This window comes from Camelus bactrianus, chromosome 3 (genome assembly GCF_048773025.1).
Source record: "Camelus bactrianus isolate YW-2024 breed Bactrian camel chromosome 3, ASM4877302v1, whole genome shotgun sequence".
NCBI lineage: Eukaryota > Metazoa > Chordata > Mammalia > Artiodactyla > Camelidae > Camelus > Camelus bactrianus.
Genome location: NC_133541.1, coordinates 30,332,030 through 30,351,072, shown reverse-complemented (window position 1 = coordinate 30,351,072; position 19,043 = coordinate 30,332,030). Strand labels below are relative to the sequence as shown.

Below are 19,043 nucleotides of genomic sequence, written 5' to 3'. Positions count from 1 at the left end.
ACCTTAGACAACAAGGCTTTTTTTTAAGAAATTGCACTTTTTTTTTTAATATTGGGGATTGAACCCAGGACCTCATACATGCTAGGCATACACTCTATCACTGAGCTATTCCCACCCCCAAGGTATTTTTGAATAGCAGACAGAATCTATATTTACTTATGTATATGTCTAGCTCTAATGTTTTCTTCTCTGACCAAGAGCTAAATTTACTTGGACATTTACATAATAGAAACAAATCCTTGTACCTCTTTTCTATCTGTTTATTTAAACTTTAAATAGAATGACTCAGGTTAAAGGGCAGAGACCTTACAAGGTCACCTACCTTGTTATCAGTATTTGTTAAGAAAACTCATACCATGTCTATAAACAACAGGGTGCAGATAAACTAAATGAATCAGAGAAGTTGGAAAGAGGATGAAAGTGAATCAAAGTAAAAAACGATTAATAAAACAGCACAGTCAGAATATTCTGGGCTGGCCATTTCCATCTATACTATTCAGTTATATTGTCCTTCATACAAGAAGTGATTTCTTACAAGACACCACTGCAATCATCATTAACCAATGTAGGTGTTTAAGGAGTTGGATATATGTTTTAATGATCATACTAACTGAAAGCCAAGTAATTGGCTCATAAATGTGTGTTTCTATTCTTAACCTTAAAGATGGCCAGTAAGTCTGTGGCATAGGATATCTCCCATTTGCTTTTCCCGATTCACCCTCCACTCTTTTCCATCTTGCTTGAGAGGCTGACATGTGTGGACCACATCAACAGACTTCCTTGTCCTCTAGTTTCAGGTGTGTTTGATCAATGGTCAGGGAGCAGGGTGGGGAGCAGGGGGTGCAGGAGATTGGAGGGAGGGAAGAGAGTGTGGGGGGTATTCCCCTGAGGGGTCACTGAGGCCCCTAAAATGAGGGACTCAGCCCCTTCTCAACTCCTCCTCAGCTAGCCCTCTCTGTCTCCAGTTGTTGTCAAGGCTCCTCTCTCCCCGCTTCAGGCTTGGACATGGATATACTGTGTACTCTAGCTCCTACCAGTCCAGGAGGACTGCCCTGCCCTCTTCTCTCCCCACATTTCTGTAAACAGTCCCACCAGTAAACCTCTTCTTGTCCCCATTTAGTTGTGCCATCTGCATCTGACATCTAGTAACTGCTTCAGATATCCTTCTACAATGGAGGGGCTTCAAGTTGGGTGATGTTCTTATAACACAAATCTACTTCAAGAATCAGAAAAGCAGCTGCTTTATTATTGCTTTAAGAGTTTACATGTCAAGGGAATTTCAGCACTAATCTCCTCAAGCTCTAAATTCTCAGGTGACAGTTTTGTCATTCTGCCCCATTTTACACAGAGAACGAGCAGTGCTCAAACACTCCTTCAGCCTCTCTCACCAGCCAGCTTAGAACACTGCTTTACACCACCAATCCATCAGTCCTGGTAACCCAGGCAAATGACAGGCAGCACATGGACCAGATTAAAATGCAAGGACCCTTAACCCTAGGTAGGTAACACCTTCCATCTAACAGAGACTACTGTCTTAAGAAATCATCCCATTTACTTTGAATAAAATAAAACAGACAGAGGTGAGCCTAGAGAGAGCTTACCCACATTCATAGGGCATTTTACAAACACATCTTGAATTCTGCAGTTTCTCCCAGCGCTGACATTCAGGCACTTTCTGTACCAAAGGGGCGTCTAAAAGAAAAAGATAACAGAGATGCGGTTGTTAGGAGAAGAGTTTCTTCGTAGCAAACAAGGTATTATTTTAATTGTTGAAACAGGCTCTGGAATACTCTGAAGTGCAACAAGTTTCTTAAAAAAAAAAAAAAAAAAGCTTTAGCTGCAAAGCATTTTATAAGAGATAGAGTGTTTCTAGAAGCACCCTACAAATAATTTCATTGGTCATGATAGCCACCATTTCTTCAGCATTTACTCTTGGCCCTGCACTTTTTATACATGGTGATATTTAATCCTTCTGAGCAATGCCCACTTAAGAGATTAGGAAATTAAGAGTCAGAAAAGTTAGGAAATTCATGCTAGTTAAATTGGCCAAGCCAAGGTTTAACTCCAGCTGTGTCTGAATTGAAGGCCAATGGAGTAGGCTCCCTTTCATCAAGACAGTGGGGTTTACTCTAATGGAAAAAAAAAAAATATGAAAACAAATACATGTATGTATATGCATGACTGGGACATTGTGCTGTTCACCAGAAATTGACACATTGTAATTGACTGTACTTCAATAAAAAAAAAATTAAATTAAGTTTGAAAAAAGAAGGTGGGGTTTAAAAACCATTTGCTGTGTGGACTGAATTTTGCCCGCTGTGCCTATAACAGGACAAAGCAGCAACATAACTTGACCTATATGTGGAGAACTCTCAGATCTCAAGGACAGCTATAATAACCTCTTAACATGTAAATGATCAAGTGGTCTTCCCTCCACAGTGAGTAAATGTCTAGAGATACTTACATTAATAAAATCCTCTCCACCACTTTATGTTTTCTACAAACTGATAGAAAGCCAACCATCATTCTAATTTTAACAGGTCCAACTTACAAGAGCATAATTTGCCATGGCCTGGGCTACGCCTGATTCCAACACAAACCATCTACAACACCCTGCTGTTTCCACCTTCCCACCAGCTTCATTAGATGGAATTCAGCGGCCTGTATTTGTGCATTATAAAGCTAATTACCTGTTTCCTATATCTGTAAGAGTCATTTATCTGAAGGACATGTTTAATGGGTGCACAAGCCATGGAATTCCTTACTTTGGAAAACTTAAGAACTTTAGACATGACAGGAAAATCTCATGAACAAGGAAGGCATAAACTTGAAAATATGGTAGCAAGGTGAAGTATGCCTGCTATGTCTAGCAACGTCTGTAGCAGGTACTTATTCTTTGAACGTTTTTCTTTGAAAGGGTATTATCCTAAATGCAGTGTAGTGTCCTGAATTGGATCCTAGACCATAAAAGGACACTGGTGGAAGAACTGGTGATAAATGAATAGGGCCTGTAGTTTAGGCAATAGTATTGTAATAATTAATATTAGCAGCTGGGTTTTGACCAACAAAACTGTCAAGGGGTGTGAAATGCTAATATTACAGGAAGATGGGTAAAGGGTATATGGAAACTATACTTGCAGTTTTTCTAAAATCTAAAATGATTCCAAAATAAAATATTTTAATGGTATTATCTAGATCAGTGCTTCTCAACCAGGGGCAATTTTGCTCCGCAGGGGACATTTGGCAATGTCTACAGACATTTTTGGTTGTCACTCCTGTAGAATGCTACTGGCATCTAGTGAGAAGAGACCAGATTCTGCCAAACATCTTACAACGCACAGGACAGGTTCCCACAACAAAGAATTACAGGCATTTCAGTAATGTTGGGGTCGAGAAAGCTTGATCTAAATGTAAGTTCAATGATTAAGCCATATAAGTTAACTCTTCATTTGTATTCGTTTATTTGCTAATCATTCATAAGGATGGAATTTCAGATTGTAAATATTTTCTAAAAGTTATTATAATTTCTCAGTGAAAGATCACTTGTAGAGTTACCTAAACCAAAGACTTTGGCATTTAAAAAGAACACAGCTTTGTTATCTTCATAGTATAACTCTTAGGGTCCACCTACCGTATGCACCTTTACTATTTTAAAATCAAATACCCTCACATCAAGACTAAATACTGACAGGGATGGGGACAAACGAGGGACTAGTGTTTAGTGGGTACAGAGTTTCAGTTTGGGAAGACGGAGAAGTTCTGAAGATGGATGGTATTGATGGTTGAACAATAATGGGAATGTCCTTAATGCCACTGACCTGCACATTTTAAAATGGTTAAAAATTGTGTATTTTACCACAATAAAAAAAAAAAAGACTAAACACTTATACAACAGATATTTTAAAACTCTGGAGGCTGACAAGATTCGGATTTTTTGTTTGTGATGGGCTTAGTTTAAGGGGAGTTATTACTGTTATCCACGTCTTCTGAAAAGCACACAGGTCTCAAAAACATCCTTAATTAAAACCATAATAAAATTTGCTGCTGAGAAAATTCATACCAAATTGTGCTACAAAGTGATTGAAGAAGACATTTTAGGAAAACAAGTATTAATCTCATTTGGAAGAAAAGAGCACCGTCATCAACTGCACATTGTTCTCTTTAATGTCGGCATTATTGGTACAGGTCCATTACTTTATCCTCAATGAACTCACGGTTATGCTGCAGTGCACGTGGACAACAAAGCAGTTGTCTCTGATGTGGGTCTTTGACAGCTAAAGTGCACGCGGGAACCAGCATGGCGGGCGTTCCGGTGGACACACTGCCCTCCCATTCTGTCATCTGTGACTTGTTTAACATCACAGCCCAGGTCCACCATCAGTCACAGAGAGCCCCATACACCCTGCTCTCTTTTCAGTTGTGAACATCTAATCCACCTACTACTATTACTCATGGAATCTTGTCTTCATCTTCAGCACAGAAAACAATTTCAGCATTGAATTAAAAATCATATACTCAAGAAATAAGTAAAATAAAATGCGAGTGTGATTTTCTTTTTTCATTTTTAATTGCTATGAACCTGATATTTTCCATTTATTAAAAAATGTAAGCAAAGAAGTTTGAGGTTATTTTGAAAACAAATCCACCCCCTCTTAAGTATCTCTAAAAAGAAATAGTTTGACTTTCGAAGTCTCTTCCTGCCTTAGCTTCTTAAAAGAACATTTTAATTTTCCATGTATTCAAAATACTGGATATTTTGATTTCTATTATTAAGAACAACTTCACAAACTACAATACTTTTCCTTCAATAACTCCTGCTTTGCAGTGTTAAATGTAAAGGCTTTTAAATTTTCAACTTCAATAATACTGATAAACTCTGAGAGCCCCAAAATGAAACATGTAGAATTTTATATAAATTTTGACCTCAACTCTGGACTTTATAAAAGTACATTTAAAAAGTCATGAGGAAACCAGAAATCAGCTTTTTGAAATTCTTTATTTTCTTGGCATCCTAATAGATTTAAAGCTAATCTTTGATATGAAGGATATATGTTAAAATTACAGAATCACCAGGGCTAGTCTTGCCTTTCCTGGAATTCTGTGAGTCTGTCTGTGCCACATGAAAAAAGTCTGTTACCCGGTCTATGAACTGACCTCCTTCTTGTAGGGAGGCAGGGAGGGAGGGAATGACCCACAGTTATGGTGGTCCAATGCCTTGAAGAACCACCACAGGGACTCTCACTAGCCCGAGTTCACCGAGTTCATTTATCCTTGGACAGAACCAGGAGCCACTCACCTTTTTGCACACACTGGACATTCTTCATCTCAGGGCTCCACTTAAGGCTGGATCCACAAAGAAACGTTGAAGGACCTTCTACGGACATGCCACCTGAACAGGAAATGGCCACCTTCTCGCCGACTGTGTAGAAAGCTTTGTGGGGATGACTCTGCATGCCATCCATCAGTGCAGGCAGAACACAGGCAATTTCTAAAGAGAACGGAGAGCAGAATGCAAGGGTCATTGCTTTCCTAAACCATCTTTTAAAAAAATTGACAGTCTTGAATGGTGCTGATACACTTGTTCTGCTTCTTCAAATTAGCAGACAAGGAGGAAGAGGTGAGTTCACCCTGAAGACAAGTCCCAGCGTGCCTGGCAGATAATGACATGAACAACTGAAGACCAATACAGTCCCCATCCTCTCACCTCTGCCCTCAAGGCAATGTGACAATTCAAATTGAATAAGCCCTAAGTCCAGCCTACTGTTAAAACCAGACTTTGCATAGCTGCTACTTCTCTCTCTCATCTGGTGAAGTCCCACCAGAATTTTCCCAAGAGCTGTGTTCATTTGCATGTCATTAGCATACTTTCAACTAGACATTTTACTACCTGAAATTTTAAAGAACCACCTTTAACCTTGCAATCATAAAAATGTTAAATCTTCTTTGGTTTCCCATTTCTATTTTTTCTTATCCCGTTCCATTCCTTAGCTTAAATCTTCTACTTGAAAAAACAAGGAGAAAAGTGAGAAATATGCATAGTCATGAAATCAAGTCAGAATTCAAGCTTAAAAAAATCTTGCCAATCTCTCTAATGGACTTTGGACAATATTCTATAAAGTACTATTCTATTTCTGCACCATTTTCATCAGAAAATCCATTTATTCATTCAAAATCAGCATTTATTGAGTGCCAATATTGTGCCAATAAAGTTGTACACAAGATGCTCATCACATATTCTGCCTTGAAAGAGCTAATAATCTATCTACTCAGCCATAAAAACCGACAACATAATGCCATTTGCAGCAACATGGATGCTTCTGGAGAATGTCATTCTAAGTGAAGTAAGCCAGAAAGAGAAAGAAAAATACCATATGAGATCGCTCATATGTGGAATCTAAAAAACAAAAACAAAAACAAACAAACAAACAAAAACAAAGCGTAAATAAAGGACAGAAATAGACTCACAGACAGAGAATACAGACTTGTGGTTACCAGGGGGGTGGAGGGTGGGAAGGGATAGACTGGGATTTCAAAATTGTAGAATAGACTACACTGTATAGCACAGGGAAATATACACAAAATGTTATGATAACTCACAGAGAAAAAAATGTGACAATGAGTGTGTATATGTCCATGAATAACTGAAAAATTGTGCTGAACACTGGAATTTGACACAAAATTGTAAAATGATTATAAATCAATAAAAAATGTTTAAAAAAAAAAAAAAAGAAGAAGTTAGGGAAGTGGACCAATCAGAAGTGAGAGTAATAGCCAATCAGAAGTGAGAGTAATAACCAATCAGGAGTGAAGGAAACAACCAATCAGAAGTGAGCTCAGAGACCCAATGGAATTCTAGGTGTAAGTTAGCCACTTTAGAGGCAAAAAGTGAGAGAGAGCTTCCCGGCCAGGGAACCAGACGGTGCTGTGAAGACAGCAGCAGCCCTGCCTAGGGGTCCTGCCGGTCCTTTTATGGGGCTTCCTGCCTCACATAGATTGTACCAAATATGCCACACTGATGAGGGTTGTTGAGGGCAGGGGGGTATATACGTGTGGGTGGGGAGGGCTATGTGGGAACTCTGTATTTTCTGCTCAATTCTGCTGTAAACCTGAAACTGCTCTAAAAAAATTAAGTCTATTTTTAAAAAAAGAAAAAATTCAGTGGTGGGAAGGGTATAGCACAGGGGTAGAGTGTGTGTTTAGCATGCATAGGGTTCTGGGTTCAATCCCCAGTGCCTCCATTAAAATAAATAAATAAATAAACCGAATTACCCCCTCCACACCAAAAATAAATAAATAAAAATAAAAAAACAAATAAAAATTTTTAAAATGGGAAAAAAAAAATCTATCATCAAATTTGTTTATCTCTGGCCATGACACATTTCTTGCTTCCACAATCTCGTTCCCACCAAGACAAATAGAAAGGCTATACAAAATTATAAGGAAAAATATTCCTGACAGCATCAGAGAAAAACCAAAGCAGTGGAAGTTTTGAGGTCCAAGATTCCAGAGAAAAGGGAAGTCTAAAATAGTGATTACAATATTTGGTAATGCCTTTGTCCTTGAGGTATTTATAAATTTGAAAAACAAAAAAATTTTTTATTGTGCTGAAAGACAGCTAAACTAAGGAGAAAGCTGCAGCTCAGAGGCTGAATAGCTGGATACAGTTTTTAGCAGTCTCACAGGGCTGGGAGATCAAAATTAGAGTCCAGTCCTCTACAAAGGGGAGGCCTCGGTAGAAATCCCATACTTTCCTTTAGAATCCTTAACGGTGACAGCCGAGGGCAAAGGGAAACTGGACTTAGGTCAGCCACATCACTTGCCAGAAGCAAACCAACATCTTTACCATCATCTAAAGTCTCAAATTATTTCTTTAACTTTTTTACATGTGAAGTCTGTAATTCAACCAAAACTCATTTAACATTAAAAAATATGACAGAAACAGACCTATAGCAGATCCAGACAATGGGATTAACAGTCATGGACCATGAAATAACTATGATTAATATGTTGGGAAAAAAAATAAATGACAAGATGGAGAATTGCAACAGAGAGCTAGAAGGTATAGAAAAGTAGGCAAATGGGATAGCTAGAACTGGAAAGTGAAATTAAGAACTCAGTGGAGTTCCGGAAAGCAGAGTAAGCTCAATTGTTCAGAGAATTAATAAATGGGAAGTAGATCAACAGAAAATATTTAGAATGAAACAGAGAGAGAAAAACAAAGATATATATGTATACATACGTATGTACATGTATATCTGTTCTAAAAATGTATCATTTGTGTCTCATGAGGAGAAGTGAGCAAGAATGAGACAGCAATATTTGAGGACAAAGGTCAAGAATTTTCTAAATTTGACAAAAGACGTTAAAGCACAGGGTCAAGAGTGCTTTGACTATCAACTACGATAAAGACCAAAAAAATCACCTCTAGGCACACCAGAGTAGAGCTGCTTCTGAAAAACAAAGACAAACAACAAATTGACAAAAGCAGCCACCCAGAAAAGATATGGCTTCCAAAGGAGAAACAGTAAACCTGAGAGCTGACTTCTCACCAGAAAACAATGAAGTAAGAAGGCAGTGCGATAAAATCTTTAAAGGGTTTAAAGAAACCAACTGCTAACCTAGAATTTCTTATCCTGTAAAAAATATCCTTCAAAAGTAAAGATAAAGTAAGAATATTTTTAGATGAACAAAAACTGGAACAATTTTTCACCACTAGATTCACAAGAAAGGAAAAGAAGTTCTTCAAGCAGAAGTATCTTTGAAAGCAATCTTTTCAAAGAACCAACTTTTGGCTTTATTACTCCCAGCTAGGGAATATTTATATTCTATTTCAGCAATTTCTTCTCAAGGACTCCAGGGCAGAGAGGCCGAGAGACAGAGAGACAGACAGAGACAGAACAAGAAAAGGCCTTACAAATCAATAAGAAAAAAGACAGACAAACCAACAGAAAAAAATGCCTCCAAAATTGGACAGCCACTTTACATACACACAAAAAAATCCAAATGGCCAATAAATACAGGGTTAACATTAGTCATCAGAGGAAATACAAATTTAAAAATACAGATTAGAAAATAAGATATCACTACACACTCACCAGTATATCTAAAAATTTTAAAGATAGATGATATCAAGTATAGGTGAGAATACAGAGCAACCTCAAATTCTCAGATCCTGGTAGGGATGTAAATTGGTACAACCACTTGGAAGACTGGTGGTATCTATCAAGCCTAATGATTCAGAAATTTCACTAACAGGTACGTATCTCAGAGAAAAAATCTACACGTGCAGTACGGCTTTCCTCACAGAGCACAGACCAACTGGCACAGGAAAAATACATCCCTGTAGCTCTGTCTATCCATCTGCTGAACAATCTTACATCATAACACCTGGGATGGAAGCCAGAGAATTGAGTTAGGGTGGAACAACATGCAGAAGCACTTACTCAGATGCCTACATCTGAACAGAAAAGGATCCAAAGCATTTAAGGAAGGAGATTGTGGTAAATCCCCAGTAATTGAACTCTAAAGACTGTCTTGATGGTCTTAGCCAGAACTCAGCTCCCTGACCTATTCTAAGTTGCAGCAGAAACTTTAAAATTGCCATAAAATGTGCCTTACCTAACAGAAGCACCATCAACTAGAGAAATCTGAGGGTTTTTTACAAAGTATTCCTGAAACTTGGACAGGATCGTATGAGCCTTTCAGGAAAAGGAAATCGAGACATACGGAGAGTGGTTATCTATCCTGATTCATTCTCTTCCACGTTATCTTTTCATCTTTCATCTTAAGTTAGATCCTATATCCAAGGCCACTCACTCTGACAATGCATTTCCCCAACCAGCCACTGTAAATTTTCTCCACATCTGGCAACAGGGTCTCCAACAAGAGAGTATCCTTCATTGCAAGTATACACTATGTCTTTCCCAACAGGAAACATGGCACCTTCATCCTAAACAGAAATAGAAGATGGAGAGAGGAAGAATATGTCCATTTTGCATTAACAAAATGTTTCTTTAGATATACTTGGCCCATAAATTATGACTTATTTCATCATCAGGCAACCTACATTCAAGTAACCCATTTTGAAAATTGTAAAATTCTTTTTCCCTGTAGAATCCTAGCCAACAACACTGGTACCACCATTAACTGAAATAAAGTTATTAATGCCATTGTACTAGAATTTTTTGATTGCTCCCCAAACACCAAGCACTGACCTAAATATTTTACTAAAATTATTTTAGTGGGTACTGTCCAAGTAACTTTTTTCACTTATATTTTCAGGCAAGACTGTTATATTTTGAAAATATCCTTGTCAGTCAACTCTTCATAGTATTCATAGTAAGATGTTATGGGCTGTTCATTGACAATATTGCCCAATAAATGCTGCTATGAACAGGCAGAAATATTCGATATCTATAATTGTGTTCATGGAAGTTTAAGTTCCTCACTGATGACTTTTAGAGGAAGCACAGTGTTGTTGTTCGCCCCTCACTCTCCCCAGCCCCATCCTGTAAGGGACGTGCCTCCATGGCTGGGTCAGATTCAAGGACTTGTCTTTAGCCTGTAATGCCAGGAGGTAAGACTCACAGTGAAGCAAGGAAGAATTTGAAGGCTGAGCCTTGGGGGAGTACTCATGCTCATGTGTGGTCTCTTTTGGTTCCTTTCCTTATCCTTCTAGGTCCCTGCGACTTCAGGGCTTGGTGAAGAAAGCTGGCCCAGGAGAGGGCGCGGAGCTGGACCAGCTCTGCTCTAGGCATTAGGACAAAATTCTGTGGTGCCTTCTTCTTCTCACAGTCCAGTCTAGCTCCCCCTGGCCCAGTCTGGCTCTGCCATGGGAGTTGGTAGGAAACAGGAGGTCCAGGGTGGTGTTGAGGTTTGAAGAAAACGGGGAAAGATACTTGATCTGCTTTGGTTCTAGCCCCTAGGCTTTCCTCTGCTTGCATAGGGACTTCTATATGGGAAAGTCTAACTCAGCAGTGTCTAAACCTGGCCGGCTTTGTCAGAACTACCAGTAACAACTGAAAAAAAAAAAAGGCTCTACCCCAAACCCACAGAATGAGGGGGGAAAAAAAAGGAGAACAAGGGGCAAGCCACAATCTATTAAGTTCCCCAGATGCCTCTATGTAGCCAGTCCACGAGACAGTGTTTGGAATCCCCAGCTCCTTACAGGACATCACCTGCACTGGAGTTTAAGACAGCAGCTCCATGATCTGCTGCAGTATGAGTTTGCTTGGCCTCATTCTACAAGAGTGTTTCTTTGAGGAAGTTCCTGGATTGTGGTGACTGTAGTGGGACAGTGTGAGTTTTACCGATGCTAAGTTCATTCTCTCTCTCTCTCCTTACACACACACACACACACACACACACACACCCCTACATCTTCCAGCTCCCAACTGTACCTACATTTGGGGAAACTTTAGCAAATGCTTACTGAGTATATGTTCAAGGGCCTGGAATCTGAAAGGCAAAATCCTTCCTGCAGAAAGCAAGGCTGGTGGCAACAAGAGAATGACGAAAAATAGCTCCTGTGTGAGCCATGAGGAGACTTACTGGGGTTTGGAACCAAAGCCTCATCATAACAGGGAGTGGGAAGAGTACAAATTAATACGACCCCAAAGACAAGAAAATTCCCCAGAATTACAAGTGGCAGATGACTTGTGTTCCTTCATGAACAAGAAAATTGCTCAAAGTACAATGACCCACATCTCACCAGACACGGACTGAGAGTCTTACTGGCTCCTGGAATAAACCTAATGCTTCACCCAACTCCCATATTTATGAAAAATTTAAAAAGGTTTCTTTCAGTGGAAAGAATAGGGAACATTCTCTATGAAGAACTTGCTTATAGATTCTTATTTTAGTGTTCAGGATGGGAATAGTTTAGCAGCGCTCTGGCATGATAACATTTCTAATTCATTGGGTGATGATATTGATTTCCCTTACCACAGGAGATGTACTGCGTTCTGCAGAATTCTAATCACCTCAAGCCAAAGAGGAAAAGTCACAGACTAAAACCCTTACCACTAAAACTAAGACGCACACATAAAATGTTTTTAGCACCATTTCATCACGGAACAAGGAAATAGATTATGACATCAGTAGAGAGCTAGATCTTGGAGCAAAGAGTGTATGTAAAGGGAAAAAAAAAGTCTTTTATAACCAACTTGAACAAATCCATCTTTCAAGGCAGGAGGTGATGGACAGAATTCTGTTGGAACCAAGGACAAAGGAAAACAATGTGGTTCAAGCAATCTGAAAGGAAAAAGAAACGAAAGATAATTAACGTGATGGATTTGCACACTTTAATAAACATTTTATACCACAGTGAACTTTTCATTTGCCTCTGAAAGGACTCCATTCATGTAAGTACATTAATGTGCTATTTTTGTCATTCTCAGAACCAAATATCTGATCATACCCTGGGATAGAAAACACAAACATAAACGCAAGCTTCCAAAAACTAACTAATAGATCAGTAGTATGGAAAACAGAAAGAAAACAAAAAGAAAAAGAAGACACTGGACAACACACGTGCTTTATGCGATATCTAGACATCACCTATTTCACACCTACTTTATCTCCTTTGTTTGGTTCTTAAATACCTTTAACACAGAATTCATTCTGTACTGAAAATAAGGTTGAGATCGTGATCCTGCAAGAGAGGTAACAAGATGATAACTACTTTTGACCGAGCGCTCACTGTGTGCTAGGCACCGTGGCAGTTGGTCTACTAATGTGCTCAGTTCACACTCACAGTACACTGTGAGGTACATGGAGAAAGGCTCGGAAAGTTTGAATAACTAGCCCAACGTTACAGAGTAAAAACTATCAGGGCTGGATTCGCATCTAGTCAGTTAGGCTCCTAAAATCACGCTCTTTCTGCCTCTCACGCGGCAGTCCCTGGGGGCGCTCACAATAGTCACAGTGATGACTTCCTTCGTTAAACAGTGGTTTTCAATAGTCCCTCTGAGGTCAGTGTACCACCGGTAGTATCTCTACTCCAGAAACTCGAAATCTGAGGGAGAGAATTACAAATAGCCTGTGACTGTTGCCTTCTTCTGAGCTGGGTTCCTCCTATTCTTGACACACTGAGGAAACTCAGAAATGTGAAGTATTAAGCATAATTGTCCTTTTTGTACTAAGGGAGAAGTGGATGTTTCCTCTCTTTGGAACACCAAGAAGAATGAGAATTGGTTCAATGCTTTCCTTAGGATGCTCCTGTCCTTCTCCTTCCAGCTTTATGTCTAAAGGAAAAGGAAATATGCCCACATGGGCAGAGGTCTCCTCAGGGACCCTCATCTTCCAACAGATTCATCCCTGAAGGCAGCATTCTCCACCCACCGTAATCTCATGTTTGCCAGCTTCCTCAGTTAAGAAACAGTTTATTCAATTTCTTATAATGAGCTGTAATTGAAAAAAATTGGAAAATACATGTATTTATATATATACATATATGTATGTCTGTATATGTATAACTGAATCACTTTGCTATACACCTGAAACTAACATTATAAATCAACTACATTTCAATAAAAAATAAGAATTTAAAAAGAACCCTATTAATTGGAAAGAAAATAATAAACACATTAAAAGAAAAGAATTATTAAAAACAAAACAGCCTATCAATAAAATCACACTACATGAATTGTAAAAAAGAGAGAGGGAGAGAGATACTGTTTATTGTTGGATTATGAGGCACCAAAGACCTAGGAATAAGGCATCCCACCTCCCTAGACCAGACACCCAACCATCTTACATCTCTCTTCAACTCACATGACCTTCAAATTATCTTCCCAGAGTTTGTGACAACCCCTAAATCAGAGAGGGTTACAAGGACAATGTAAGACAGTGGGGTGTGGATTAAGAACTCTTACTCAGGGGTATGGTTCAGCAATTAAGCATTTTTGAAGATAGCTTTTACAAGATCCTGATGAATGGGAAGGTGGTGTCAGCCAGCTGGGCTAAGCAGTGAAGATGTTAGCCTCTCAAATTTGTACTTTACGCTTAGTCCAAAATAAATAAATAAGAGGGAATGGTGTGTCTGAAGTCACACAACCACAACTGAACGCCTGCTACGTGCCAGGCACTGTACTAACCATCTTATACTCTTAACCTCAGACAATAGCCTACCATCATTGTGTCTACCATTTTTATCCGTATTTTTGAGGTGTGGCAAGTAACTTGCCCAAGATCACGAAGTAAGTAAGTGGCAGATCTGCTTGATGCCAAAGCTGCTGCTCTCATCCACTAAGCCAGAAGGCCCCCCAGTTCCCCAGCCTTTTGTTAACACCCGCATCAGGAAAACTGGAAGCACACAAGTGCAAATTGGCTGCGGCATGTCCGTCCCCTGTAACTGAACCCAGTGCTAAGGGCAAAGTACTCACTAATAAAACCATGATCAAGGTTTAAATCTTTCAATGGCAGCAGGTGTGTACTCCAAGCTTACTGCAGAGGGCACTGTGTTTGATGTAGCTGCCAGGAGGTCTCGTCTCAATTACCGAAAATGCTCCAGCTCCTCATCTTCGCATTGCCTGCTTTCTGACGTTTCTCCAATACAGGATTTCCCTCCCCTACTGGGAGGTGGGTTATTGCATTCTCGGCGCCTTGTTTTCTTCCCCTGAACACAGGGTCCCCAAGAGGACCAGCAACTCCAACCTCCGTCAACCCCTCCTGTGAATAAGGGAGAGGTTGTTCAGAAAGTAAGGAGAGGAAGATTTCAGAGCTTAGTGCTAAGCTTCCTGCCCATGTGGTTGCTGGTGGAGGGGACCATCTGGGGTTTATTACCATCCCTCTGTTCACTGAGGTCTTCTACAATGGCCAGAATGTCTCCGCACACTGACTAGGATCGTCAATAGCAAGGCTGGATTAATGAACTTCTTGCAGTAATATCTTAAATTTGTTTATTATTTTACAATCAAAGCACTTTCACATGCATTTTTTCGTTCATTTACTTCTCACAAGAATTGGGGAGAGGGTGTAGCTCAGTGGTAGAGTGAGTGCATGTGTGCTTAGAATGCACAAGATCCTGGGTTCAATCCCCAGCACCTCCACTAAAACAAACAAACAAACAAACAAACAAACCTAATTACCTCCTCCTCCCCACCAAAAAAAAATGAATGGAGGTGGGCAAGAGATCTGTTAACATTCTCTTTAGAAAGGCATGGAATCTAAGACAAAGTGGTTAAATGCCCAGTGCTGGACGGCCACATCCAGACCATGACTCAGTCTTACGGCTGAGTCCAGGCTCTTCTCATTACCCACTGCCTCTCGATAAGACAAATAAGTTCCTATTGGTAAAGCAGTCATTGGGCATGAGAAGAACATAATCTATTGGGTACTCCGGGCTGTCAACCCCAGGGCTGTTGCTGCACAAAGTGAGGAAATGTGTAAGCAGGAGACATGCTTCTACCTCCTGTCAGCATCCTTCTCCAATCTACAGACACCTCTTCAAACCACCCTGGCCAACTTCCTCCTCAGGGCTGATTCATGATGAACACAGTTGTTTCTTTTAATATTTTACCCATCATATTCCTTGGAGGAGGCAAGAGAGAACTTGCAGCATATTCTAAGAGCTTTGCATTCCTAGTTAGAAACTGATCTCAGAAACCATTTCCTCAGAGCATTATTTCCTGATAATAGACGGCTGTGTTTACGGCTCCTTAGCTCTTTCTACTGTGTGACCTACATCCCTCTTCCCCCCATTCCCTCCACGCCCATTCCTCAGTACCACACACAGCAAAATAAAAATAATGTGTGTAATGTTTTCCCATGATCTTCCTTAGCCTTTCTTCTGCAATTAGAAACTGAGTTAATAAAGTAGTCCCCTATGAATATTAATAGTACTTAATAACAGCATTTGATGTATTATGAGTGCTACTCCATTCCTTACCAGCAGGGGGAGCTTCGCTTTTATCAAAGAGCTGTAAATCCAAACCACAAAGGAATTAAGCAGAGTGATGGCATTTCAATTTACCAGGACAGGCCACTTGGGGAGATATTTGGAGGCAGGGATGCCTTTCTGCTTGTCTATAGGCAACCATAGTTTAATCATGTACTTATCATTTATCAAACATTTATTGACTTCTATGAATCAAGCCCTATGCAAGGCTCTGGAAATAAAGGAATCAGTCTTGACCTTAATAAATGAGCTTTCTAGAGGAGAGAGACATATAAATAAATATAAAAATAAATATACACAAATCATCCCCTACTTTGCCTACTCATAAAGTCAACTTCACATGATAAGTACTTAAAGCACCAAGTGCACTGTTTGAGCACACAGCCGTCGTTCAACAAATACTTGTGAATGGTTGGTTGATGGGACATAATACAAAATAGAAATAGAGGTGCTTCCAAGAGCTTGCCACCAGAAAGCTTAGTGACTGCTAACACAAGCTCCGTAAACCTAAGTTATGACAAAACCTTAAAAAGATGACTAGGGAAGGATGGAGGTCCTTTAGGCATAAATCGATTCTAAGGGAGAGTGAAGAGTAGAAGGCATGGTGGGTCTGTTAGTTCAGATGGGAAAATGGACAGCAAATAGCCCTGACCCCAGTAGCTATGATCCAGAGGTGGTGTAGGGAAGGCGATACTAAATTCAAACCCTGATGAGATTCCACCTCTTCATACACAAAGAAGCACAATCTCAGGTGCCCTTTTCAATGTGTCCAGCATAACCAGAGGAAATGCAGTACACTGACCTGCGTGATTCCCTACGAGGGCTCCGCGCTCACACGCCACACCAAATGTGTATGGTTTGCAGTGGCACTGACACTGGGTCCCCTCCACAGTGGCTATGCCACCATTTTGACAAGGCCGGCAATGGCAGGGGTCAAATTCATCCAGATACTCCTCCATGGCCCGTTTCAGGTATAGCCTTTTCACAGAGGCACAGGGTACTTCCTTTACCAGCTCGTATAAAGGTGTCAGCTACACAGATAAAGACATCACGGTCAGTAATCAGGGTTTTAGGCGAGAATACGTTCAGCATTTTGACTCAATCCTCATTTAAAGAAAGCCACTCTTACATTAATTTCAATTATTTCTTGTTCAAATAAAAAAGAGAAAGCAATTCACTTTCTTTACTAGATAAATCTAGGGTAAATTAAGACCACACAGGGAAGGCTTTTTTTTTTTTTTTTTTTTTTGGTATCTTGTGTGGATCATTAAAATTTTAAAAAACCAACAGGACATTCATTTTCATTATTGAAAGATTATTTGCAGAAGAATACATTTCCACCCCTGCAGAGGACAAAAGAAAACGAAATGCACTTAAATTACAGTGAAGAAGCAAGAGCAATTGAACTTAAGATTAAATATCTTGACTCTGAGATACTTAACATGTCTCTCCAGTGGACACTACGACTCTTTCTCCCTGAAGAAACTGAAAACAGGTAGGCGTTATTGCTCCGTGTTGGACAGGTCTGATGAAGATTAACTTCAAGCCCAGAGATGTGCTGGCTAAGCTCTAACAATTTGCTTTCCCAGGAACCAAAAGGCTCTGATTTGTAGCCTTTTCCAATTCCTGGGTGTAACTACTCTCACCCTAGCCAGTTTCGGACTCAGTTTCAGGCTAGCACCATGCTAACACCGAGCATGGAGTTGGGAAGAGATGTGCACCATTGGCTGGAGAGACAGTCCGTAGGAGCTGGCTGGAGCACACCATTGCCCTCTGTCTCTGCCCAAGCTCTTCTGAACTGAAGGGCCTTGTGAGGTCATCCACCTGCAAAATGTCTCTTCTTTCTCCGTCCCTTTCTTGTCCAGCTAGTAAGCCAGCACTGCTATGATAGTTACAGTCCTCTGCTGGAAAGTGCATAGTTGAGAATGGAAAAGAACACGTTTCTCAACAGTTTAGGATTTTTAAAGATTTGTATGAGATACAATGAAAAATAGGTCACTTTGAATATTAATGGATGACACGCTAAGATAAGACTTCCCAGGAAAAACCCCCTCCCACATTCACCCTTACTGGGAGGCAAATGCGTTTAGTATATTGTTAGGACGGTCCTTGAGGAGCTATCGTGATTTTTGTATTTATAAGTGTGTCCAAGTTTCTTAATCTCAAAAAGCAAGTGTCATCTGGGACATTGCCTGACTTCTGTCGACTGAAATAAATGCACAGCCTAAAAGTTGAGAATTATGTTTTATTTGGCAAACATTTCTGAGGACTCGAACCCCTTCGAGCCTGAGATGACAGCCTCTCAGATCGCTCTGAGGGACTGCTCCAAAGAGATAGGGGAGGAGCCAGGATACATAGGAGCTTTACAACAAAGACCAGGTAGTTGGAACATTAAAAGATTACTTGTTAACTGAAGAAAACAAGGCATCTCAAGTTAAAGAATTTAGTGCTTTTCTTTGTATAGGAGGAAGCAAACATTTGGGCTCATTGAATTCATTCCTTTGACAAGCACTTAGCTATCTAGGGCCAGTATCCTGCCCTTTCTTATTCTAAGTCCCCTCAGGGTGCACCGTGGTGAGTGGCTGCAGAGGCCTGGCTGCAGGCTTGTCTTCCCTGGGGGGTGGCAGTAGCCGCTGATGACTTGATGGATTCAGTGTTCTTTGTTTACAGATATGGTTTGCAGTATTTTTCATTCACAATTCCATGGCAGACAATAAGTCAAAGAATCACTTCTGCTCTATCATTTGTTTTGAAACTGTGAATTTGTTCCATTTACATACAACTGAACCAAGCTGCAGAGGGATACACAAAACGCACGCACATACGCACACACCTCAAAAATCCACCTAGCTCGCTGCCTGTATTGTAAATTACACCCATGTACGAATGGTTTTACAACCGCCTGTCATTTCTGATACCTCTCCTACTACTTTACAATAATTCACAAGCTTCAGTTCTTTTTCTAGGTAATGTGCCACATTTATTGTAGTATATGCATTTCTGAACAACTTAACATATATAAAACTGCTACTGTTTTTATTGGTGCCTTTTCTAACACCTTTATTGTGATACGATCCCCCCAATTCTTTTTTTTAATTGAAGTACAGTCAGGTGCCTCTTTTTTTTTTAATGAGTGTCACAGAAC

General features: G+C 40.0%; 1 protein-coding gene and 1 non-coding gene across 2 annotated transcripts in view; one reads left to right on the top strand and one right to left on the bottom strand.

The window, feature by feature from the left end:
- C7 (complement C7) overlaps positions 1-19,043 on the bottom strand; it is a 47,673-nt gene that overhangs the window by 3,844 nt on the left and 24,786 nt on the right. Inside the window, exons 11-16 of the mRNA XM_010957326.3 lie at positions 16,701-16,929; positions 14,499-14,670; positions 12,165-12,252; positions 9,817-9,949; positions 5,297-5,488; positions 1,602-1,692 (exon numbers count right to left, since the gene is read on the bottom strand). Coding sequence (XP_010955628.1) covers positions 1,602-1,692; positions 5,297-5,488; positions 9,817-9,949; positions 12,165-12,252; positions 14,499-14,670; positions 16,701-16,929 — 905 coding nt within the window. The remainder of the gene's footprint in view (positions 1-1,601; positions 1,693-5,296; positions 5,489-9,816; positions 9,950-12,164; positions 12,253-14,498; positions 14,671-16,700; positions 16,930-19,043) is intronic.
- On the top strand, positions 14,968-15,050 carry TRNAS-AGA (transfer RNA serine (anticodon AGA)). Its single transcript has one exon. It is a non-coding gene; the product is annotated as a tRNA-Ser (tRNA).